General features: G+C 44.0%; 1 protein-coding gene across 1 annotated transcript in view; it reads right to left on the bottom strand.

Moving 5' to 3' along the window:
- Positions 1-27,117, bottom strand: part of EFNB1 (ephrin B1) — a 125,817-nt gene that overhangs the window by 44,400 nt on the left and 54,300 nt on the right. Inside the window, exon 2 of the mRNA XM_077826667.1 lies at positions 2,576-2,853. Coding sequence (XP_077682793.1) covers positions 2,576-2,853 — 278 coding nt within the window. The remainder of the gene's footprint in view (positions 1-2,575; positions 2,854-27,117) is intronic.

Genomic DNA, 27,117 nt, shown 5'->3' with positions numbered 1-27,117 from the left:
CTGGCTGCACATGATGGGGGCCCCAGGAATGAGTTTCGGATTCTCCATTCAAAGTGCTAACAACATCCTGCAGAAGCAAGTGGTGGTTGGGAATTAAGAACCATGTGAATAAAGCATGCGCAGGTGTGAGTGGGTGGGTAGGTGAGTTAACTCAGGGTGAGACAATGGAACCACAATCCCAGCCGAGAAGGTGAGACTGGAAGTGAAGATGAAGATTAGTCCGGGAGTCAAGTGGCAGGCTACTTTGCTGTTGGAAATATTAGGAAGGACAACTCTCAATGCTGCCACCCCCATACCAAGAACACCCTGTTTTAAAGCTGTTTCTATCATTGTTGCCAAAACCCCTCTACTCCTCTTGGCACCCGTATAACAATGGAAAAGGGGTGGGAGCAACTGAGTCTCATCACTGACTCCCAAACCTTAAGCCTCACCAAAGAAGTGTGGTGTTGAGCTGGGAGACATCCGCCGGTCTACCCAAGAATGGGGTGCGGCAGGGGCAGATCCTCTAATGACCCCCCATTCTCAGAGGAGATTGAGGATGGCAGGTCAAAAAAAAAACTGGTGATGCTGAATTGCCAACATCTGGTTTCTTCCACCCCTAACTTTGAACTGTTCTTGAAAACTAAAACCATAATGAGCTGGTTGTAGATGAATTGTTTCAGGCCTTCCCAGCACAAACCACGGCTGCAAAGACATCACACTCGGCACATTCATATGACCAGTTCAGTTTCTGCTTGCTAGTCACATCAACAGTGCCAACTTTCTGTAAGTTCCAACACCAGCCTCTGCTCCCACCAAGAATTAGAGATGGGCCCAAGCCAAAGTCTAGATTCATACAGTCCCAAAAGTGGGTTTGTCTGAAAATCTGTATCTGGCTCTGAATCTTGTAACCTGAGCCCATCTCTACTGCTCTCCGGGCACCAGGTTCTGTTCAGTTTAACCCAAAGCAAAATACAGACACTCCATGAAGATTTGGATCTGGCTAGCTAAGATGAGCAACGCAGCCCCACAAAGGGCTTATAAGCACCTACCACAAAGGCAGTCACTGTAACCAGGCAATTGCTGTACTTGTAGCATACAGTTAATGTTGGTCTGGTAGACTCCGTCCCCACCCGACTGCCAAGATGAGATATGTGGGCTAGAATAGATTTCTGAATAAGGTGTGCCCAATTACATGTCTCTGAGCTCGACCCTGGCACCGCAGGCTGACCTTTGGTCCAGGCTGCTGAGGGGCAAGTTAGCAGCATGTGACAGCAAGCAAGCAAACAAGGAGCCAATGATGCATGAGGTGACAGATGAGTTGTGGCGGGGCCGCTGTACCCTTTTCCTGCTTTCTCGCTATTGGGTTAGTGCAGTGCACCAAGTCGAGTGGCAAGGTTCAGGAGAATACACAGGAGAAAAGAAAGAAGAAAGAGAAGCCTACCTAACAGAATCCAGACACGGCACACTGAACCCCCATCACGACCAAACTGACTGCAGGAGATGAGGTGACTGCAGTGCCCTTGCTTTAAAAAAAAGTCAACACATGGAAAGAGCCCCTCCCCTTCTTCAGGGCAGATCAAAAGGAGTCCTATCTATACAGGATATAGGTGTCTCCTTCTACAGCAATAAAGAGGCACGATCAGCTGAACACATCCAACATGGTCACTTTCCTGTGTCTGTGAGGACCTCCAGGCTTTGGAGAACCTCAGTCCTTCCCCCTCGTCATCTATTATGAAGCAATGAAACAATGTCAAAACTAAGGCAGTGTCAGTAACACTGCAAGTACTTTTTGTCTAAATACCAAGATCCTTTGTCAAGGGCTGCTTCTGCAGGCAACTTTGTGGTCAGTTTCAACAAGGACAGCTCCAAGCAGCCAACAGGCTTAATTTTAACTTCTGTCCAGAAGGGAAACTGGACAGCTGTTTCCTACACTGGGCCAATTTCTCAGGGTTAGTCTGAGATCCGATACCTACAAAGTTCTTCCTACTTCCAGAACAAGCCCTTAAAAAAGGTCTCACATACTGACCTCTTTCCTGCCCCACAGAGATCACTGAACACACATGCTCCAAGGATGCTGCAAAGAAGTAACTGAACATGGCTCTTTCCCCTCCCTGGTCCATTCGGAATTTGAGAAAATATTCCCTGCCCCTTTCAGTAAACAAGAGTGTGTTGTGGCTTTTTTGAGGGGATGGAGGGAAGATGAGGGGTGCTTACTCACTCAGCATACTGGCAGGATAAGAACCATACACCAACCCAAGAGGCAGCTTACATTCCACTCCTCACCACTGTTCTCCTCCCCATGATCCCCCACAGGACAGGATCAAGGAGAGTTTCCATAAGTGTCAGCCATGAGCAGGGCCCAAATCAGAAACATCCCTATGTGCTAAACGTGTCTGTAAGCCTCCTCTTGATCCTCTAAACAAGACAATGAAGTATGCCCTCTTGTGGTGAAGTGAAAACATGCCCTAGCATTGGCCCAGAAAGCTACTAAAAGGGAGTTTAATGGGGGAACAACCATCAGGCCAATGAAAGGCTTTGAAAGTACATGGAAAGACAGCTGTAAACTGGGGCAATGAGGAAGAGGACGACTCACATGTGATGAAGTAGTCCTGCTGCCTCTGGAACTCCAGGCCCATGTAGTTGGGGCTGAATTCTTGGAACTTGATGGTGAAGCGGATCTCCTTCTCCGGCCGGTTGCAAGTCACCAGCACATTGGGATCCATGACAGTGCTGCAGGACTCTGCCTGCTCCCGCTTCACCAGGTACAACTTGTAGTATTCATAAGGTCTGGAAAGCTCCGCCTTGGGACAGATAATGTCCAGCTTGTCCCCGATCTCTGGGTAGATGACCAGCCCTTTACCCGCCATGAATCTAGAGAGGAAAGAGAGTAAGAGATTAGATTCATGTGCCCTATTTGGATGCAGATGAGCGGGGAAGCTCCACATTGTGCACCAGGGCAGCGACAAGTTTCTGCTTGGCTGGGGCAATATTCACAAATTTCATCCTGACCAGAACTGTGTCCCCCTCCCTCCTGGAGGGAAACCTAGTACTTTCCCCAGGTGGAACTCCCACCATTTCCATGCCACAAAACATTTTTTATGTTGAAACAAGTTTTCCTTCTCATGACAAATGCCAGCAGTGAGGATGGAAAGTGCCATTGTCTGAAGGTTCCCTTTCAGCCCCACGTTCAGACACTTATCCCCTATGCCAGGGTCACAGCCAGTTTGCTGCCTACAGTACATTACCCAGGGCTCGGTCCAGTCCATTTTTAAATGGAGACTCAGGCGACAGTCCCTCATTCTCCTCACTCTAACCTTCCTGAACAGTTAAGTCTCACACAGCTGCCAGGGAGAAGTCTCAATCTCTCACCACGCCCCAGTCTGGAAGTGCCACAATATGGTTAGCCTATGAGAGAACTACGTTGTTGCTGCTGGGACCACTTGCTCTCTTCATGGACTAGAGTACCGTGAAGAAAGTTCTCCTTGCGCCCAGGAACGGAACACAGAGGGAAGTGAAGGGAAGAGTACCTTGTCCAGATTTCCATGACTGGGAAGGTGAGGTTCTGCCACTGGGTTTCATTTAGAAAAGGAGGATTAACTGGGAGCATGAGAACTGGTGAGTGTGGAGAGATCCCTCCCACACCCTCACCACCAACGGAATTGCTGAATAGGAAAGGGAAGAAGAGCTCTATTTCAGCAGGGTGCCTCCTGCCGACACAGCAGTTGCCTCTAAGTCCTAAACTTGGCAATATGCCCAAGGGAGGACTGGACAGAAAATGGCAAGGAGGGGTTAAAAAAAAAAAAAAAAAAATCTATTCAGGGCTGGAAGGCAGGCCATTACTAAGCAAAAGGAAGGAAGGCAATGTGGCTAACACTTAGGCTCCATTATTACAGGGCAATTACTCAGCTGAATTTTAAACAACAGCAATTAGAGAACTGGGGCAGCAGAGAGGGGAAGGGCAAAACATCTACCTATTATAAACAGCATAATCTCTTCTTGATGGAAGATAACCAAAAATTCTCTCTGCTGTGCAGCCATGGCTCCCTTGATGCAATATGGGTGCTCTGACAATTGGATAGAGCTCCCAGATGGGCTACACCTCCATTCATTTCTCCCGCCCCTCCCAGATGTAATCAAATCCCTTCCCCCAACAAATTGCTAACCAGAAGACATCACTCTGAGGATATGCCCAGCAGATTTTATTGTCCCCTCCTCCATACCAAAGAGATTTGCACAAGTCAAAACTATAGGCATCAAAGAAACAAGATCAGACATACAAGATCAACCTGCTCTGTGGCTCTCATACAAGTCTTAGCAAGAAGCCAAAGGGCTGAAGCCAGAGCCAGCAGCCTGGGCTTCAAAATTCCCATCACATGAGCTCCACAGAGAGGATTGACAGCCCAAGCTCAGAGGAGGCCGGCAGGAAAGGTGGAGTCTGAGCCCACATACTTTTGGCAAAGATTCCAAGTTACATTCCAGCTGCAGTTAAGGCAAAAGACAGCCAAAACTGATCTCACCTGCATCAATTGCTTCAGAGATTGGAGTAGCCCTGATTCTAATTGCCATTGCCCTCCCCCCATACCTCAACTAGCCCAACAAGACAGGGTGAGGCTATGGGGCAGCAGGAACATTTACTTTTGATAAGAGCCACTCCCTGTTCTAGAATTTGATTCAGATATAGCATTTGCATGCTATCTGGTGTAGCATATCTGCTCAAACTCTTCCCAGCAGCCAGAGTTCAGCAGCAGCTGGAACTTAACCTCAGTAGCTAACAAGCTCCCAATGCTTAACTACAGGGCACCCATCAGGCACATGGGAAGTCAGTCACTCTCCGGAACTCTGACTGAGCAAGTTATCTCACCTGTCCGATTCCAATACCAATAGCACATATCAGTTTAGCTGATGCACTTTTACCATGTAAGCTGTGGGGAAGTAATGAAATTTAATAAAAGCCATGACTCTTAGACCAAAAGATACACAGTAACCTTAAAAGGTCAAGAAACTTAACCCCTAAGTGACTGAGCTCTGTCACTGTAAACTGCAAATACAGAGAAGAAAAGAAGGTGGGAAAATGACTATTGCACTAGAGTTTCCAGTGCCTCACAAGGCATGAAGTGAATGATGCAGCTGTGTTCCAACTCAACAGAGCTGCTGGCATGTAAACTAGATCTGGCCCTCAAAGGGGTCACCTCACAGCTATGCCACTTGTCCGCTAGCCAGAATGCTTTTTCCAAGGTACTGCAAGTGATAAAGGCTTCCCCGCCCATCATCTGAGCTTTGATGCAATCCCCTGAACATGCTTACATCTTGTACAGAACTGCCCCCTCTTTATCCACCCTGTGACAAGCCACAGGTGTGCACATCTGGTCCAACAAGTAAACACTTGTACACACACAGGTTTCCACCCTAACAGGAAGCAGGATCTAACCTCCACCTCTCCAAAGCTTGTCTGACTCACACATTTTCTGGTGAGATAACTCCAAATTCCCGGCTTCAGCCTCTGCTGGCTCCTTCCTAACCAAAAGATTCCAAATAGGAAGCTACAGACAAAGCAAAGCAGATGTCTTGAGGTTTTGGGGCAAAGGAGGAAGAATGCTACATATTTCCCACCTCAGTGGGACCCCAGCATAACTTTATCCAGAGGGGTCTTTGCAATGATACAAAGCCCCTCAACAATACCCTATATACCCAAATGACACCATGCAATAACTGTATAATTATGATTAAGGTGTAACAGGGTGTGGTCTCAAAGAAGATTAAACTGAGTTATCAAGACATTACACAGTATATACCTGAACACTTAAGATTTTCAGCTTTCAGAGCTAGATCCAGATCCACCACTTTGCTCTAGCTCAGGGGTGCTAGAGGGCCACATCTGGGAATAGAAATTGTATGGCGGGCCATGAATACTCACAAAATTGGGGTTGGGGTGCAGGAGGGGGTGAGGGCTCCGGTTGGGGGTGCAGGCTCCAGGGTGGGACCAGAAATGAAGAGTTCAGGGTGTGGGAGAGAGCTCTGGGCTGGGGTGCAGGGGGAGGCGGGGTAGGGTGAGGTCTCCAGCTGGGAATGAGGGGTTTGGGATGCAGGAGGGTGCTCCAGGCTGGGATCGAGGGGTTTGGAGGGCAGGAGGGGGATCAGGGGGTTGGGGCATGGGGAGAGGCTCAGGGGTGCAGACTCCAGGCAGCGCTTACCTCAAGCGGCTCCCAGAAGCAGCATGTCCCTTCTCTGGCTCCTACGCAGAGGCACGGCCAGGAGGTTCTGCACACGGCCCTGTCCGCAGGCTCCATCCCTGCAGCTCCCATTGGCCACGGTTCCCGGGCAATGGGAGATTCAGGGGCAGTGCTTGGGGTGGGGGCAGCGTCCCCTAGCTACACCTATGCATAGGAACTGGAGGGGGGCCATGTCGCTGCCGGGAGACACATGCAGTGCGCCCCGACCCTGCTCCTCAGCTGGAGCGCAAGAGCAGGGCAAACCCCAGCGGGAGCTCGAGGGCCCAATTAAAACAGCTAGCAGGCCGGATCTGGCCCACAGGCCATAGTTTGCCCACTTCTGCTCTAGCTACTTTATTTCACTCAAGTAATGTAAATCAGCCAAATTGTAGTGGCCACAGAAACTGGGTTTACATCTGCTTTGCAGCATCAGACTGCCACCAAGCTGCCCGTGTGTATACCCGTTTTGCCTCATGTCCTGTCCCGCCCATTCCTGTATACACATGCATTCACTTTTCCTCTCCTTCCCGCCCCCATCATACTTCCCCAAAGCTTTGACGAGTAGATCTGGCACAAAAGGTATTTTTTTCAAAATTAAATAAGTAGGAATAATGGGAATTTGTTGACTTTTTCATAACAGTTCTCTCTCAAGCAAAAACGGACAAAATCTTCAGAGAAATTCATGAAGAACTGAATATTTTCAAAATGGCTGCCAACTTCCATTGTTCTCAAAAAAACTGAAACCACAGGATGCCATCAGTTAAGATGCCCTTTTCCAAAACGGCCACCAACTCTTATTGTTCCAGTAGCAGTTCCCCAAGTTGCTTTCAGGGAAGATTGCAGCTCCTAATCTATAACAAGGCAGAGAAAAACAGGCAACCTGTGGGAACTACATTTGTTAAGGGTAGCTTGTAGTCTCCATTCTGTTAAGAATAACAAATGGTAGACCTTTTGGAAGAGGTCAGTTCTTTATGGAATTCTCTGAAATAAAATTATTCTTCATGTTCTGCTGAAGTTTTTCAGTTGTGAACAGCAGAAAAAAAATGTACTATTAGTCCTAAAGAAATTCTTCATATGTGGCCTATACATAACATGGTAGTGACATTTAACCATGATGCATATGAAGAGTGCATTATTCTAGTAAGCTCACTTGGGGCGGGGGGGGGGAGGGGCGGAATCTGACAGCCGGTGCCCAGTCTCTTGAAGGACCCATTTATAAATTAATCTGATCTAAAACTAACGACCAGATCTACTCGTAAATTAACAGAAAATTCATTCTGTGCCCTAAGAGCATGTGCTGTAACCTCAGGAGGATCTGCTGTATTTTTCATACATAAAGACTGAGTTCATTTTGTTAAAATGCACAACTCAATTCAACCTTAACTATGAAGCCATGACATGCACCTCCATAATAAAGCTCTTTGGGATGCAGGTAGTATGTACTAGGGTAAAGTAGATTAAACCATGGAAGACAGGCACCTCAGAAAACAGTAAAAGTGGCAAAGCATTGGGTAGAAGGGTAGCAAGGAGAGTACAGATCAGTTGCTTGAAGTGCTAATCTACCTACCCATCCAGGATATGGCTCAAATGATACCAACCAGTACAGACTAGCTCTGGCAATATGACTGGGCCCACCTTATGGCCCCATGGAAAAATCAAAGATCTGGATTGTGATCTACAAATGTCTCCTCTCCACATGGTTACACTCTTTTGTGACATTTGAATTGGAAGAACCTGGGAGAAGACAACAAGCATGGAAAGCCTAAGAGCACCCTCTGGCTGCCTATCCATGCTGATGCACATCAGTGCTATCAGCCAATTGGAGAACAGTCTGGTATGTCAGCAAAGTCAGAGCAGAAAACAGGGTTCTCAGTGAGAGTGGGCCCAGCACAGAGACCCAATATTTTTTAATCCAGTTTCCCAAAACACGGCAGCTTTTAACTCTATCTTCCCGTATTTAGAATTTGCAAGCACTCTCCATTAGACTTAACAGAGAAGTCTTAAATTAGCTGACAGCTTTCCCTGCTTTGAATTACTACCTTTGGATCCCCCAAACTAACCGAAGGGCAAAAGCCAGGCACTGCCACATGCAACTGCAGCACCAAGGAGACCCAGGAGCTTGGTAGGCCCCTCACAAACAAAACTGGCAGTGAATCGGTGAGAGATGGCCTGGAATCCAATAACCCCAGCCAATGATACCGAAGAACACTTGTAGTCTTAACCCTTTCACTGCTAATCCTTCAGTGCACCTGCTGAGCTGCTGCATTCCTTAAACAGCCCATGGAAACCAATGAACAGGCCAGCCCAGCAGGCAATTTCAGTTATTCTTGTTTTGAGGTAGAGTGCACACACAAAAACACACACACCTGTTGCCAGCGGCCATCCAAGGGACCAGGACTAGCAAAACAAAAGTCAGTTGCCTAAAAGAGGCTGGCCTAACAAAGTTATACTGGAAACTATAGAATTCTTTAAAGAGAGGCCTTCTAAGGAGATTTCCTATTGAAAGTGAGGCCTTTACTGTAGTTCTTACTAACATACAGCATCTTTCATCTCAAGACACTTAAAGGTACATATCCCCATTTTGCAGATGGGGAAACAGGCTCAGAGATTAAGTGTGATTACCCTAGCTTTAGCAGAAGATCTATATTCATCCATCCCTGCAACAAAAAGGAGTTATAGAAAAATGGGGAAGGACAGACGCAGAGTGGTATTAGGCAGGATCTGTTAGCCACCCATCAAATTTCAAGGTAGTGAAGAGAACGGCAGACACTGATTGCCCACTACATGCAATCCCTTTACAAGAAGGGGTGGTTTCTTGACGCAGGATCCCCCTGATCAGAGAGCCTCTTTGTACCATGACCAGATGGATATTCTGACCAATCAAGCAAATTAAAGCAGAATCCAGAGAAGACTGAAGCATGTCCTCAGCTACAGTCCCCGCTCCTCCTCTCTTGGCTCTCCTTCACACAGCAAAGGACCAGCGTAAATCCTCTCATTCCATTCACAATTTACTTCCCCCCTTAATTTCCCCACAACCTCCCAAATCACACTACCCCCTTTGAGGCAGTCTGTGGTACTACAACTTGGGATGCAGAAATGCAGCAGGAACCAGGCTGGGGTGGGCAAACACTGGTGTAGAGCAGTCTCCTGTTAAGTGTGTTCTGGGAGTGACTGTCAACTCTAAAGGCATGCAGTTACCAACAGCCTCCCTACAGGTCCCACCAGATTTGGTTCCATAAACCAGACTTAAAGCAAATGCTGGCCTCTAGGCCAGCTCTACTGTGAAGAGGGTGCAGAAATAACTTAGTTGTTTTGCTTGGCTTTCAGGGGGCCAGTATACTTCAGACGAAGCAAACATTTATAGAGAAATGTAAAAGTACAGGGTGCTGCACTGAGGGACTAACAGTTTGAGGGCACCAGCTAGAACAATTCCCGTTACTACAAAAAGAGGAAAACACTCAACTGATGCAAATCACGAAACTTATGCTTTGCATGGCTAGATCTCCTTTCATTTGAAAAATGAAGTCCTTTATGAACTTGGAGCCTCACAACCACAAGAGATGGTTAAATAAGTCCCTCATCTGCCCCCAACTACCAGTTTTTTTGTGATTGGAGTATTAGGCAATGGGCCAGATTGTTCACTGTCAGATAGCTGCTCAGTGTGGGACCCCATTCCACTGCAGTTTATGCCACAAAGGCTGGTACATCATTGATAATAAAACCTTCCCAGTTGCCCTTAGCACCACACTGAAGATCCACCCCTCAACTCTCACATCCGGGATTCCCTTGAAGCTCCTCTCCCAGCCCAGCCTTCTCACCACACCACAAGAGGGAGGTAGGGAGGATGTCTAGTTTTAATTTTGCAGTCAGGTAATGGAGTTAGTCATTAACTGAAGATAGCACAGACTGAGACAGCTACTGAAGATCTTTTCTTGGTTGTGGGAAAGATGGGGCAAGTCATTTCAGTTCAAAAAATCTTTACTGGCACAGCAAGCTGCACAAGTTTTCAAAAATACATCAGGATGGGAGTATTCATGGTATTTATTTGCATTGTTAGCAGGAGGACTGATTACTCTAAGGCCCTGGAGTTGATTTTTGGATAGAACTCCTGTTACTGCCCTCCACCCTGAGACCCACAAAGCCTCTCCCGTGCTGGGCCACTGAAAGCCTCAGTATGCCAGCCAGCTGGCCCTCAATGGCCAGAGTACAAAGGCAGGTTTCGCTGTGGTTCTTCTTGCAGGGCACATACAGAAGTCTGTTTGCTGAGTGAATTCCTTGCTCTGCAGGTTCCTTGGGAGCTATCAGGTGGCAGCATCCAATTTCCTCATTGTTTCGGGAGGTGTTTTCTGATGGGAAAGGTGAAAAGGGTATTTGTGAGGCTTGTAAACCGATTCCTCAGAGTTGGGTAAACAAGGAGAGCTCTGTTGGCAGCAGGCCTCAGGGAGTCAGAAAGATGCCCGAGCTGAGAAACTAAATTAAAGAGCAGTCCCCTCTCTGGGAGAGAGGGGCCTCAGTGGCCCCCCAGAAATAGAGCCTCAAAATCAAAGGCTTCCATTGCAACCAGACAGGGCTGCATAGGCCAGTCAGCATGGGCAGGAGGAGACCAGTCAATACTTTCTGCCTGGCTCAGGAGACACCAATACCTCTGACAAGTGCACTCACCAATGCAGGGTTAATCCAGGCTCTCTATACAGAGTTTTAAAGATTCAAAAGGCTTAAGTGGAACCTGACCTTATGGCATGAGTACCATAAATGGCCTGTTAATCCTCTGGCTCCACTAGTGCCCAGTATAGACGGTGCTGTGAGTATTCTAACGCCACTAATATAATTCGACTGAAGAGGGAAGCGGGTTGGGTGGTGAAAGGATATTCCCCTGAAACATGCTGCTGGAAGTTGTAGCCAGATTTAAATAGTAGCTTGCCCCTTGGTCCTAGCATGATGCATCTGAGCATGGATTTAAAACAGCAGTCACCCACCACAGTGAATTCATGAAGTGGAAGACTAAGATGGACCGCAGACTGTCCATTGCCCTCACCTGAAAATCCTAGGGAATGGTTTGGGACATATGCCAATCCAAGTGTGATAGATAATCCCTGCTTAGTTCTCCAAAGGAGGAGACAGGGAATCCTGGTGCACAGAGAGAGGCTGGTGGAAACTGTCCGGCACAGCCATGTGGGAGAGAGTCAAGGGTAAGTATGCTCTTGCGCAAGGGGCCAGAGCAAATTATGGAGGTGGCACTCTTTAGCATGTGAGAAACATGCCCAAGAGTGATCACCACCTCTCCAACTCAAGCACACCATAGCAGCAAGCATGACTGAGCAGATGTGGGTCCATCCAATTCACTGGTGGGATCAGCTATCCAACTACATCAGAGCAAATCTCAGACAGCATAGCTCCTAACACGAGCTCAGAACCTGGACCCTACCCAGCAGGTGCCTCCAAGCACAGCCCTGCTTCCTCTGTCCCAGGACAGGGAAAGTTAGTTGGTGGATACAGTCAGCTATTTTCCAGCCTTGCTGCAAACAGATCAGTTGTCTCCCTCTGGAAGAAATAATCTGTTCCTTCAGCCACAAGGCTTACTGCAGCCATAGCTCAAGCACAGACTGCAGGAAGCTGAAACAGGAACAGCAAGCTAGAACAGAATGTGTGAACACGGGGGCCCCCTGTCTCCAAACCCCTGCTTGGGCCAACCTTGAGTCCCTACATTTGAAATGCTAGAGGCTGCCATGGCACTTCGCATATATCCAGACCAGGAGCCAGCCACACAATAACCTGAGTTCTTAAGCACTAAAAGAATCAAGCCTAGCTAACATGAATGAGTTCTCAGAAAAGACTTGGAAGTGATCAGTGCAAGCAGCACTATTCTGTCTGTTGCCTGGAACTTGACTTAACAAGGGTTAAACAAAGCAGAAAGGAGCTAAGAATCAAACTAAGATAATAGGTTTGCTTAACCCCAGAGCTAACTAAGGAATCTGCAGAGTGAGTGAGTCCTTCCCCCACACCCAGACCCCTTTTTACTTGGTATGGTCATGTCTAGACTACGAACACACTACAGTTTTTTAACATGACCTAGTCAGCATGTTTTAAATAGTGTTTTTAAACACTTGTGTAGCACAAAAAGGATACCTCATCTTTAGAAAAATGCCAACTGATCAGGGAATCAGCCCTCAGAGGGATCCCAGAGTGACCATAACAGCTAACCTGTGTTTAATTTTAACACACACATCGTTCTTGAGCTCTTTGGGGCTGGAACCTGTTTTTTTACAGGTCTGAAATGCAGGGCACATTCACGGATAGTATATGTATTCCCACATTTGCACTTCTCTGAAGAAAACAGATCAGCATTTAAATATACGTCTCCTTGTATAAACTGCCACACAGTTCAAACTCTGGCATGCACAGAAGATGATATATGGTCTTCTAATTTCTTCAAAGAAATCCCAAACCAGTAGTATATCGCCAAAGGATATCTACTTTTAGTTCTTGTATATATGTGCAGTTAAGGCTCCATGGTAGTTTAGGAAGTCTTGGGTGTTAATGTGTTGTGGAAGGAGGACAGTCGTAAGAGTGAATATGTTTTATGTCGCTGTAGGCAGAGAGAAGTGTGAGGCTGTTAATAACTGTATCTGCTAGCTTTTTAGTGTAGAGACTATAAACCGAAGTGAACAAGCAAACAGGTCTTATAAAGAACAACAATGTAGTGGAAAAAACCCAGCAGCTGAAGCAGGTGTTCAACTCTGAAGAAATGCTGACGTTAGATTGAACGCAGTCATTGCAACTTGGTGAATCTGCTGTCATGTGTAAGAGACCAGATATTACCAAGGAAAGAATGTTGTCATGAGTTAACCAAAGCTTTCAAATTGGCAATGCTGAAATCAACATTAGAGAGAATGAAGCCACTGGAATTTGACAAATCTGCTGCAATGTACAGACACAGGTCAATGCCTAGCAATCAGTGTCATCATATCATTAATGTGGTGCTTTCAAATTGGCACAGCTCAAATCAGTTATGAAATAGTCTTCCCTCATTCAAATTCCAAAAAAGAAATGTAACTACTAAATATCTACATACTAAACTGGAAGTTCAGTGCAGGATCGCTACGTGTATTTATTTTTGCAAAAGGGTTCTGAAAAAAGTGAAATGCTAGAGACCCAATTTAAAAAACCATCTGTTCTTATATCCAAAATATTTGTAAAATACATTATTCCACTACAACCTCCAGCTTCATAGAAAATTAAAAGCCGTCCTGCACTATTTTGCAGGGTTTTTTTTTCCTAGAATAAATCATTTAGCAATTATTTTTATTATTTTCTCCTGTTAAAAACAATTAACAGATACAACCATAACAACTGTGGCTTTGCTATTACTTCACCATAAATTCCCCACCTCTAGAATCACTCCCTGCTTCCCCAAGCTCACAACCACTGGCTACAGGAAACTTCAGTGTTCTTCACTTCCTCCCTACTGAGGGAGGAATCCTCCAGAATCTGCATACATTGTGAGACCGTTCCTTTTTCCAGAGGACATGGGCTCCCCCTGGAGCCCACAACTGCTGCTCAGCTCTATACAATGCAGTCATCGCAACCTTGGCAAGCATATTTATTCAGGCCTACTAAAATCAAGGGACTAGTATCAGCAGATTGTGGTACATCAGATTAGGCAGTAGCACAGTCAAGTAGAGACTGGGAATGACAGCCCTGGCAAAAAACAAAAAAACAAACAAAAAAAACAACCCACCAGCATAAACAGATTTAGACCAAACCAGAGGGGAATGATGGGGCCAGAGGGTCCTTTTGTCACCCATAGTAACCTGCAGTTTGGTTTGTGACACCCAAGTTCCTTCTTTACGGAGAAAGTCACAAATTAACCAAAATCCGAACTACCAAGCTAAATGGAAAGCCCTGCCCATCCGCCTCACCTATCTTGAAGAATTACAAGGTGCATCAGTTCTGCTCACAAGGACAAGTTTACAAGGTGGTTCCCCAGTAAGGCCTACAAGATACCCTTACTTTGAAGGCCCCTCAATGGAGCTAACAGCTTTTGTCATATCATAAGTCTCCCACCATCCCTTATGCCTCAAAAGGGCCAATAAACTAGGACACAGGAATTCATACAGAATCAGACTAATAGTCCATCTTAGTCCAGTATCCTGGATGTCAATGTCCTGTATCAGATGTTTTAGAGAAACATGCAAGAAACACCAGAGTGGAATCTTAAGCTCTTCAACTCAGTGATATCCTGTGGAAGTGAGTTCCACAAGATAATTATGCATCATGTAAAAAAAATCTTAATCAGTTTTACCTCTGCTGCCTTTTTATTTGTTAGGCTGAGCTGTTCATTATGAGAAATAGTAAATAGCAGCACCCGATTCACCATCTCTATACCATTTATTAGTTCATATATTTCTGTCACGTTCCCTTTTCTCATTTATCTGCTTTCTAAACAGCACTTTTCCCTCTAACCTGAGAACGTCTAGTTACTTTCATTGTCTTTCTATAGACCTTTTCTATTTCTGCTATGTTATCCTTTTTGAGATACAGTATGAGGTAATCAGAACTGAACACAGTATTTAAGAGGAGCCGCTCTTAAAAAATACTATCTTGTTTGCTCTTTGGCCTCAGTGGCCCAGAGGAGATTTTTTTCTGAGCTATTCACAATGCCGTCTAGGTTTTTTTCCCCAGAGTGGCTGCAACTGTTCTTTCCAACATGCATTACATTGCACTTGTCTACAATGTATTTCATCTGCTGCAGTATTGTGCAATCACCTCATTTTGCTAGGGCCTTGCAAACTTGTGTTCACAAACCTGTCTTGACAGCCTTAAGCTGTTTAGGGATAACTCTGAATTTTACCACCTCAGTGGTCACCCTCTCTCACAGATCACAAACATTAACTTAACACCACACAACAGTGGAGCACCCTAAGTGTTAACCTCCTTCCATTCTGAACACTGACTATAAATTCTTGTTTTCATCTCTTACCCAGTTCTATATCCATTACAGAACATCACTTCTCACCCAATGACTAGTTAATTCCGCCAGTAAGTTTTTGGGAGGAAATCTATCACTGGCTTTATTAAAATCCAAACAGATTCTGTCCAGCAGTTCTGCTTTACCCATTAGCTTGCTGACTCCCTGAAAGAATTCTAATAGACTGAAGGGGCACAATTTTCCTTAACAGAAGCTGTGATGCCTTGTCCCTATTGTAACTGATTTTATCAAATAGTTTACCCAGTTCTGAAGTAAGACTAACTGGTCTGTAATTCTCAGAATCATTCCAAATGCCTTTAACAATAAGCACAGTATTGGCTATCGTCCAATCCTCTGATTTTAATGATAGATTACATCTTGTTAGCTGCTCAGCCACTTTACTTTAAATGCCTTCAAAATTCTTGGATGAATACCATCTGCTCCTTCTGACTTATTGCACTTTAACCCATGAGTTTGTTCCAGTACATTTTTATACACATATACACAAACACCTCTGTTTGACCATCTCTCATCTTTATTATCTGCAAAGCGCTGGTCCAGGATAGGCAGCCTCCCCAGCATCCTTTTTTATGAAGACTGATATAGCGTCTCTATACCATCACTCTTCCAACTGCTCCCTTTACTCCCTGATCAGCCAAAAGGTCTCACAGGCTTTCCACTTCTGATGTACTCAAGGAATGTGTGTCTATGACTACTTAGTCTTCAAATTTCCTCTTACTACTTTTACTCCAGCCTATGTTTTGCCTGCCCTTATTCCTGTCTTTTGCTGTCACTTAGGATGGATTTCTACTTTCTGAAGGATGACTTTTTGGCTTAAATTAATTCTTTTATATTGCCATTTAGCCATGCTGTTTTTCTTTGCTTTGCCCTCCTGTTTCCTTTTTTGTCTAGGGGAAAGTTTTGCCTCCAAGATGCTTACATTACTGTATGGTTTTGAGGCCTCTATGCTAATTCCAAAATTTTGATTACTTAACTTTTACTGTTAAATTCTTTTTAGCCAGCTTCCTCGTTTCCTTGGTTATTTTGTCACTACCATACCAAAATTGGGAACTTCCATCCATCCCCTCCCACAAAAGAAGTTAACATCCTCACAAACCCCAAATTACAGCTACCCAGCAGGTGACCATGTGCATACAGCAAGCTCATGAATATTAATCAGCCCTATTAGCATAACCACATGGCCTTGGGAATGTAACCCTAAAAGGAAAATGTGTGATGGCTGGAGGGGGAGGGATACAGACTCAAACAGATGCCTTCAGCTTGTCTAATCTTTTCATGTCCAAGGGAGGAGAATCCCCACACACCGTATTTCATGACATACTATATAGAGCACTCTAAATATGTCATCTCTTTACACGCTTCGCTCCAAGTCCACCACCACAATACCACCTTATTTGCATACAAAAGGTGGCTCAAAGGAAAGCTTCCACTCCTCCCCCATCCCCTAGATCCCACCCTGGAGCCCATTTTAGAAGCTATGCCTCCTGGATTTTATGTTCATCTTGATAAACAGCTAATCTGAGCAGCAGATGTCAATAAACACAGAATGTAAACGTCACGTGCCAGGCACTTCTCAATGCAGGGTGATTTAGAGAGACATGAGATCCAGGGAGCTCAGCCAGGCCTAGGCTCCATTGACAGGACCTGCTTTCCACAGCTACAAGAGAAGAGGTAGACATGCTGAAACGAGGGAGGGAAGATTCTGTAAAAGCACCATGCAGCGGACAAAGAATGCAGCACACAAAGATGTGAGATAAAAAGAGTCTTTGAATAGCTGCTGACAGTGAGGCAATAAGCTCTCGAGGGAGATTCGTACTGCTAGAGAGCACCACATCCCTAATTCGTTATATGGGGCAGTATGGTCTAGTTGAGAGCACGTTAGCAGGTAGAAAAATATAGCTTCTACTCACACATCTCTCACTGGCTCACTATGTGACTTTCAGCAAATCATTTTAGCACACCCTGTGTCAATTTCTCCCTCTGAGAGATGAGGATAATTCTTATCCCCATTTCTAAGGCACTGAGATGCTCAGGTGAAGAGTGCTATAAATGTCCAATGTTTCATCATGTAGAAAACACCCAGCTGTTCACAAGGAGTAGCTGCGCCTTTTATGCTCTCTGTGAAAGTACCGAGCTGGCACACAAGCCTGGAGAGAAGAACTTGGACAGAGAAGCCATTGATTTGTGATAAGATGTGAAGAGTTATTTGGGCAAGAATCCAGGCTCTCACTCTTCATCAGGAAAGATCAATTTCATTATACATAAACCACTCTGAGAGCTAGCCTCCATTTCTCCACCTAGAATGTTTCCAGGAGAGGAGATTCCACAGCCTCCCTGAGGTGCTTGTTCTGCTGCCCCATGTTCTTCATGGAGTTTGAAAGTACTCCTTAATATCGAACCTGAACTCTTCCAGAGGAAGAATGAAAATGCCCCACCCACCCCAGCCACTTATAACATCCCTCCCGCATGTTTGCAAATAGAGAAGAGCATGGGAGGATAAACTGGGCATCTAGAGCTAGAGTAACAGCCATTGGCAGCATAAGCCTTAAAACAATGAAGTAACCCCTGTTAGTGGAGGCATAGAGCACTTATGCTGTGTTATTCCAAAAACTGAAAGGATGACAGTCCAGCTCATGGTCTGTCAGCACCAACATTCCTGAGAGAGACCAGCCTGCTCTCTTGTACCCCTGACAACTTCCCCAATCAGAAAGCCTAATGGGAGAGGCTGCCAGTGTTTGGAGTGGTGGAATAATCTAATAAGGCCCAAGTGACCAGGCCTTTCCTCACTGCAGGGAGAACTCCCTTTAATTAAATTATGTAAAATCCTACCAGGTGCTGCACCATGGGGAGATGCTCTGAGAGGGCCCCTCCTCTCCTAGCACCCCCAATGGAAGCAAGCCCACATCAATTGCCAGGGGTTAAAGGCCCCTATTAATAAAGTCTGAGAGATAAGCAGCAACTTGAGGGCTTTTGTTGGCTGCCCTCTTCACTCCTTCCACTCGACCCGTCCCCCTCCCAGACACACTTTAAGGGAATTTTTTTCACATTTCAGGTTTAATGAGGCCCATTCAAGCCTCCCAAAGACAAAAGGCCCTTCTCGTTTCTAAATGGATTTACACAACGCATCAGTGAGGCATAAACGGTTGTCATGGTAACCTCAGCTCCCCCAAAGCAGTCCCCTTCCTCTCTCCTGTGCTTAACACAGAACAGTTGAGAATTGAGAAGCCACCTCCACAGATAAAGTCCATGGTCACGGTTAGCTCCAATCCCCTGAACTCTCAGCCCCATCCTCCTTCAACAGCTGCCATTTTGTATCTCCATTGCTCCAACACTCTCCCATTGTGTTAGGTATGGCTTTTACATTCCAATCAGTTGGGGAAAAAACAAAAAAGTTAAACCCCATTAACACCCCCTCTCTCTCCTGGTGCCAAGAGAGACAGGAAAGAGGACGTGAAGCCCACAGCTAAAAAGGAAATAAGCTACTGATACTCCATGCAATGGAGCTATGGGAGAGCTCCCCTCATTTCATTACAAGAAATGCTAAGAGCACGCACACAGACAGATGGAAGTTCAAACCCAGTCTGTGGGTGTAAACTACAGTTGGAGTTACCACCACCTCCCTAGAAAGGGTTCCCTTTGCAGACAATTCCTCTATATTCCAAAGGGTCTATTGCTCCCTTTTGTTCTTTAGCATCAGCAGTATATTGTGATGAACATGGGCTCAGTTTCTCAAGAGTTCAGTTACTACGGTTGTTTATCCTTCCTCTAAGATCACAATCCCATCTGTGGCACAGTCATCTTCACAATAACCAACTGTGCTGCCACATACATGGTATTCTGCAGACATCTTTACTGATTAAGAATTAAAGAAAGAGACCAGCCTGTAAACGGGAAGATTCCTAAGACACAGCAAGAGGCCTTCATGCTCCCAAATAGGAAATGTTCTCACTATGGAAACATTCTTTCCAGCACAATCAAACCTTTGCTATTCGGATATTAAAGATGCCAGTGCCTCAAATTTTAGGACTTTTGCTTGGTCGAACATACCCCTAAACCTCTCTGAAGAAAACCTGGATGAGGGTTTTGAAGGGACAAAGCAGGAAAACAGTCCCTGTTTTGTTTGCCTCCTGAGATTTTTAATTTACTTATTGTTCCAGCATCAGAGTTCTGGTGTCACATGGCAAGGCTGGCTGCTAATATTTGAGGACATCCCCTTTTTGGTTGACCTACTGTGGATTAAGACTCACTTTCTCCCCTTAAAAGTCCTACTGCATAAAAAGCACTGGGTTTATGAAACAGAAGTCTAACTGTCTCGCTCTTTTTTTGGCAAAGCATGCAAAAAAGTCTTTGCTTTTCTTGAGGACTTCATAAATAATGTTAGGTCCCACCACAAACTCTGTGACATTGAGAATGGCCCCTATTTGGAGCCTGAAGGATACATCTAATTTCTGCTAAGATATTTCCATTGTGCCCATCATATAGTTTGTAAATCATATAATCAAATATGATATTATCAAAACAACCAGCAATACTCTATTTGCATATTCCACTGTAGGGGAATAGAAGTTACTAGTTTGTTGAGTTCACCAGCAGGGACAAATCCTAAGGCTACTGGAGGAGAGCAGCATGCTAAAGCTTTGCCTGTTAAAAAAAGAAATCATTAGCATCCACATGCCAGAGTTCTGAATCTCAGATACAGCAGACCTGAGGACTGCAGTTTAGGTCTTCAGGAACCACAATCTGAGTACCCTCAAATCAGGGCTGAAATTTTCTAACTGAAGAGAGCTGGAATAAAGGTAATGTTTATTATATACACATACACAAGTCATTACTTTTGTACCAGTGACTGATTCTCAAGTTTATAATCAAATTTAAGTTAAAACTTACGCAAAACCCCATGTGAACCCCAACTCCTGAAAACCATCATTGCCTGGAAAGAGGTTTTAACCTTAAACCTGGGAAGTGCTAAGCTGATTAAAAGCAAGGTAGTCTTTGATAGATAATGGAGGGAGTTTGCTAGCTGTGCTCCTGGGCATTGGACATCAACTCATACATTCAGCTTTCTAACCAGTAGCAGCCACCCACTACCTTCCTGGTGGTCTAGTAAATGCGTTCAATAGCCTCCAATACAGCCAGATTATTCCTACCTAAATATGGTACTTGAACTTCCTTCCCCACCCCCTATCAGGTTAGGGCAGGAGTTTAAGTTCCCTACTCAGACAGAGCTCTGTCTCTCGGCACGCAGCAAGGGCTTCCTGTCACCAAGCACTCACATGAACATGGGCACTACAATTCCATCACTGCTCTGTAATCTACTACACATACAGATGGTCATGCTAGATGGGGCCTTGTTCAGTGTTTGCCCCCAGTACAGATAAATGGAACAATGAGACCTATCAGACTCCTACCTGCAGGAAGGCAGAACAGTGTTCCCCTCTCTTCAGTGTTTGGAGACTATGCTCATTCTCTCACTATAGGACATAGTAACAATGGGCACCTCAAGACAGGACAACGCCCTTTATCTAGCATAATCATTCAAAAGCCAATCAGCCACTCCAGTTTATCCAACAGAAGGCTGCCTCATTTAGCTAACACAAGGCTGAACAAGCTGTAGAGACCACTTACAAGTTGCACACCTTCCATTCCCAAATCCCTTCTGGCTTCAAGGTCTGGGCCTAATCTTTGGAGTCAAGAACAAGGTACCTCTGTGCCTGCCACCTCAATTATAGCCTTCCGAGACCACTTAATTTTTCATGTACCTGATAAACAAAGAACTAGGAATGAGACAAAGTCCATTCTAGTGCTAGGCCCTAAACTCGAACACTTTACCGGGGAGATCAGCATCATGCGTTCTAGACTGACCAGCTTCAGTGCCCAATGAAGAACTCATTTCTTTGCCAAAAGGTACCCACAACAACAAAACCTAAGAGCATGACTAAAAAATTCCAAGTACAAGCAAGCAAGTCCTTGGAAAGGGAAACCAACACCCACTTTAGTTTTAAGGTTCTCCCTCATTTTACTGTATTTCAACACCTACATGATGCACTGACTTCTTACCTATAAATAGGTAAGGCAATTTTGGGAAGTGACAAGGGAAGATATTGTTGTAGGTCTGAGACCAAGGCATTCACACTAAAGAAGGGGGAAACCAAGTGGGATTTCTCCATTACCCTAGCTGCACCTAATCAGCAAAAGAAATGAGATCAGAAATTTATCTTTAAAAGATTATACTCACTCCCAGATTTCCACAATGGAACACCAAATTACAGCTGCAAAACCATACTTGAGAGTGCGAGAAGGAAAAACCAGGAGCTGCTAGCTGTCCCACCCCCGCACCCTCAAAACCCCACAGGCTGATCTGGGTGGCACAATAGTATACTGTATCCAGATTCACTCGTGATAATGCATAAGGATCATCCCTGGTACAGTCTTTCAAGAGGAAGTTCTTTCCTACATCTTTCACTTTTGTTTCAGCCAACAAGATTCCCCAACAAAGACGACCACCCCCTCCTACCACAATGAGGTGTTGGTGTAATGCAGACTCATCATACATTACAATTAGGACTGTTGATTAATCGCAGTTAGCTCACGCGACTAACTCAAAAAAATTAACTGAAATTTAAAAAATTAATCATGATTAATCACACTGTTAAACAATAGAATACCAATCAGGGTGGACAAAAATCAATGATTTAAAAAAATCAGATTTTTTTTATTTAAATCTGATTTATTTGATTAAATTTTTGAGGAAAAAATCCTACCTAAAGATAGGTTTAATTAAGATACATTATAGCTCAAAGATGTCTCATCATGGAATAGGGATTATAAATTGTAATTCTATAGTATGAGACAATATATTCATGTAATGTTTAAGAAAAGTTTTGTAAATGAGTTCCAATACACCTCTACCCTGATATAATGTGACCCAATATAACACAAATTTGGATAGAACGTGGTAAAGCAGCGCTCTTGGGGCGGGAGGGTGGGCCTGCGCTCTCTGGTGGATCAGCGCGCCAGCATGTCTGGCTCCGACATGCTGCTGCTCTGAGCGGCGTGTTAAGGGTGCTGGGCTGGGGCCGAGGGGTTGGATAAGGGGCAGAGGGTCTCGGGGGGAGGGAGGGGCGGTCAGGGGACAGGGAGCGGGGGGGTTCAATGGTTCGGAGGTTCTGGGGGAGGGACAGTCAGGGGATGGGGTCGTTGGATAGGGCGTGGATAGGGGTCGGGGCAGTCAGGGGACAAGAAGCAGTGGGGGTGGGGTCCTGGGGGTGATTAGGGATGGGGGGGTCCTCTGGAGGGGGCGGTCAGGGGACAAGGAGGAAGGGGGCTTAGATAGGGAGTGGGGTCTTCGGATGGGTGGTTAGCGGCGGGGGTGTCTCTAGAGGGGGTAGTCAGGGGACAAGGAGGAAGGAGGCTTAGATAGGGGGTGGGGTCTTGGGAGGGGTGATTAGGGGCAGGTGCGTCTCTGGAGGGGGTAGTCAGGGGACAAGGAGCAGGGAGGGGTTGGATGGGTTGGGGATTCTGAGGGATCAGTCAGGGGGTGGGAAGTGACTAATAACGGAAATGCTCGAGGCCAAAGCAAGTTCAATATAACGCAGTTTCACCTATAATGCGGTAAGATTTTTTGGCTCCCGAGGATTGCGCTATATCGGGGTAGAGGTGTACTTCATGGATCAGGGACCCAATCTTATGGGGTTCCAGGGGCTTCTGTATAGATTATTTAGGTTAATCTACCCAATGGGACTCAGTGCTCAGTCTAGAAAATACCATCAGATATGCTTAGTTTTGCAGTTCTCGAACTGTGGATTTCTGTCTCCAGAGAGAACATGCTCGTTAACAGCAAAAATGTTTTAAAATAAATAAATAAAAATAAATATACAGAGGTGAGAAACAACAGACCTCAACCCTATTGTCCCTCTGCAAATTTGTGTACACAGAGTCAATCCCTTACTTCTCTCTAAAAGTGCAAAGTTTCAAAAATAGAATAGAAGGTTGCTGGGGGTGGAATAGGTCTGGACAAGGAGAAGAAGTCTGGAGATAAATGTGAGAAGGGAGGAACAGGCAGTAGAAACAAAAATGAAACTGTTTGAGCAGCATATTCCAGAACTCGTGGTCTTTCTGAGTGTAACCTTCATTGATTTGAGATCTACCATAGCATTCTCTCACTAGAAGGGAAAACCTATAATGGCAGCAGGCCGTAAAAGAGACCCAGTTTGGGAATATTTTAATGAAGTTCCTCTAACTATGAGAAAGATGGGCATGAGTGCAAAACGAAACAGTGCAACAAAGACATGCAAGGCCTGGTTGCCCGAATGAAACATCATGAGAAGTGTTCCTTCTAAGGAGGAAGCTGCATTGAGGACGATGAAAGGAACATGTCTGAACATGCAGGATCTTCAGGTTGGTAAACTTTTTTATTTCATACTTCTTTCTTAAGGACTGTCTGTCTTCCTTCTGGATTTTTCTTGAATTCTCATGTTTGAGCAAAAATATGGTTATTACTCTATGGTACTATCATTTTAGATGCAGCTGTGAAAAAAAATAAATAGCTGAAATAGGCAGATCTTCCTTTTACAATTTCACCTTTAAAGTAGTACTGAGTGTCAGTGAATGCAGTGAGTAATACTAAATAAGCAGTATAGTAATAATTAAATAACTGCATTGACTTATTTTGTTTACGAGACTCCATCCTCAACATACAGGATTCTGAAGACTATCCACCTTCAAGATTACTATCATTTTCTATAGTTTCAGAGCTATCTGCCAATGATAGTGTTTCAGTCACATCATGTATGTCATGTAGCCACAGTATATCACCTGAAGCAAAAAGAAAAAAAAAAATCTCCATCATCCAGAAACAACCACAGATAAGTTTGTGATAAGAATCAGCAAATTACAAAAAGAGGTAATTGATGAAAAAATTGCCTGGTTTGTTTATGCAACAAACTTTCCTTTCCATTTGATTGAAAACCCACACTTCATTAACATTGTTCACTCATTAAGACCAGGATACAGTCCACGCAACAGAGCAGATGTCGCAGGCAAATTGCTGGATAAAGTGTATGAAAGAGAAATTGAGCAGTGTGCAAAAGGTCTAGAGGGTAAAACCGTTAACCTGAGTCTTGATGGGTGGAGCAATGTCCACAATGATCCTGTTGTATGTGCTTGTGAGACAACAGAAGAAGGGAATGTCTTCCTTACATCAGGAAGGTACATCCTTGATACATCAGGAAATGCACAGACAGCAGAATACTTCCAAGTAGCTGCAGTAAAAGCTGCAACAAACTGAAAAAAAATTCAAACGTCTAGTACGCAGCTTGGTCACAGACAATGCTGCAAATGTATTCAAGATGAGAAGAAATTATTTAGGAGAGAGTCCCAAGCTAACAACATACAGTTGCAGTGCTCATTTGATGCACCTCCTAGCCAAAGACTTCAGTGTTCCAGAAATAAAGGCTAATGTTGTTGAAATTGCAAAATACTTCCCTAACAACCACTTTGCAGCAGCTGCTCTGAAAAAAGTGGGAGGAACTAAGCTAACTCTCCCACAAGACATGCGATGGAACTCGGTAGTGGACTGTTTTGAGCACTAGATCAAGAACTGGCCTAATCTGATGATGAGAGTTTGTGAACAAAATCGTGAAAAAAAATAGATGGTGCTGTCACAGCCAGAGTTCTCAACATTGGGCTTAAGAGAAATGTTGAACACATGCTGAGTACCCTGAAGCCAATTTCTGTGGCCTTAAACAAAATGCAGGGGAATAGCTGTTTTATTACTGACGCTGTTGAAATTTGGAAGGAACTGAGTGAGATCTTAAAAAGAGAAATGTGCAATGACAGAGTTAAAAGCATTAAAAAAAATGAATGGGACAAGCACTATCTTCAGCTCATTTTCTTGCAAATATTCTCAATACTCAGTACCATGGTCAAACCTTAACTGCTGAAGAAGAGGATTTGGCTATGGCATGGACATCCAGCAATCATCCCTCCATAATGCCAACTATAATATACTTCAGAGCTAAGGGTGAACCACTCAAGAAATATATGTTTGCTGATAATGTTTTAAAGAAAGTCACACCAGTGAACTGGTGGAAGTCACTTAAGCACTTGGATTCAGACACTGTTGAAGTGATCATCTCACTTTTAACAGCAGTAGCTTCTTCTGCCAGTGTAGAAAGAATATTTTCTTCCTTTGGACCAATTCATTCCAAATTGAGAAATCGTTTGAAACCTGAAAAAGCAGGAAAGCTTGTTTTTCTTTTCCAGATTATGAAAACAGGAAAATGAAGGTGAAGATGACTGAGTTAGTTGCACAAGCCAATATTTTAAGTTTCTCAAGTTGACCTGCCTGACAGTCTATTTAATTTTTGGGTTTTTTTAATATTTCATTTAACTATTTTAGTTAACAATTTTAACAAAAACAAACCTGATTTTAAAAAAAAAATACTTGAATGTTTAACTAAATTCCTTTAAAAAAAAGTATTATATGTTTGCTTTTTAAGAAAAAAATGCAGAATACATAACTTTGTTGTCTGAGTTAAATAAAACAATTTAAATGTCTGTCTGGTGATGTTCTCCTCCTAATACAGCATGGTAAGAAAATCCTCCAAATATTAATGATTAACCTGTTGAATTGGAGATAGTTCACCTCCCAATGACTTCATAAATAACTGCTTCAATTACCTGTCGTAAATGAAATAACCAATCATTCATTCTCTGATAGAGCTGTAGAACTATAGCTGTTTAGGTTGGAGATTAGGAAAAACTTTTTCACTAGGAGGGTGGTGAAGCACTGGAATGGGTTACCTAGGGAGGTGGTGGAATCTCCTTCCTTAGAGCTTTTTAAGGTCAGGCTTGACAAAGCCCTAGCTGGGATGGTTTAGTTGGGGATTGGTCTTGCTTTGAACAGGGGGTTGGACTAGATGACCTCCTGAGGTCCCTTCCAACTCTGATATTCTGATTCTATGAACTAATCTGAAAAGTTTTCAAAATAAAACACTAAAAAAATGTACAGCGTAGATTCCATTTTCAGAAGGTACACATCTATCTCTGAGTTGTGAAGAATATTAAGGTTATAACAATCAACAAGAATGCACTTTTATGTAGAAATCCATGATCCAAGTCTTCCTGACTAGTGATTTAAATCAATTTTATTTAAATCAAATCCACCCTGATACCGATTGAAATTTATTGAATGTTTTTGGATGTTTTTCTACATTTTCAAATATATTGATTTCTGTTACAACACAGAATACAAAGTGTACAGTGCTCACTTTACATTATTATTTTTATTACAAATATTTGCACGGTAAAAATTATAAAAAATAATTTTTCAATTAACCTCATACAAGTACCGTAGTGCAATCTCTTTATCATGAAAACGTAACTTACAAACGTAGATTTGTGTGTTACATAACTGTACTCAAAAAACAATGTAAATCTTTAGAGCCTACAAGTCCACTCAATCTTACTTCTTGTTCAGCCAATCGCTAAGACAAACAAGTTTGGTTATATTTATGGGAGATACTGCTGACTCTTTCTTATTTACAATGTCACCTGAAAGTGAGAACAGATGTTCGCATGACACTTTTGTAGCTGTTGTTGCAAGGTATTTACGTGCCAGATATGTTAAACATTCATATTCCCCCTCATGCTTCAGCCACCATTCCAGAGGACATGCTTCCATACTGATAGTGCTCGTTAAAAAAAAAATAATGCATTACTTAAATTTGTGATTGAACTTCTTGGGGGAGAATTTTATGTCTCCTGTTCTGTTTTACCCACATTCTGCCATATATTTCATGTTATAGCAGTCTCGTTTGATGACCCAGCACATGTTCATTTTAAGAACACTTTCACAGCAGATTTGACAAAACGCAAAGAAAGTACCAATGTGAGATTTCTAAGAATAGATACCACACTCAATCCAAGGTTTAAGTG

Source organism: Eretmochelys imbricata, chromosome 9 (assembly GCF_965152235.1).
Source record: "Eretmochelys imbricata isolate rEreImb1 chromosome 9, rEreImb1.hap1, whole genome shotgun sequence".
Lineage (NCBI taxonomy): Eukaryota > Metazoa > Chordata > Testudines > Cheloniidae > Eretmochelys > Eretmochelys imbricata.
The sequence above is the reverse complement of the archived record's forward strand: the minus strand, read 5'-3'. Positions and strand labels throughout refer to the sequence as shown.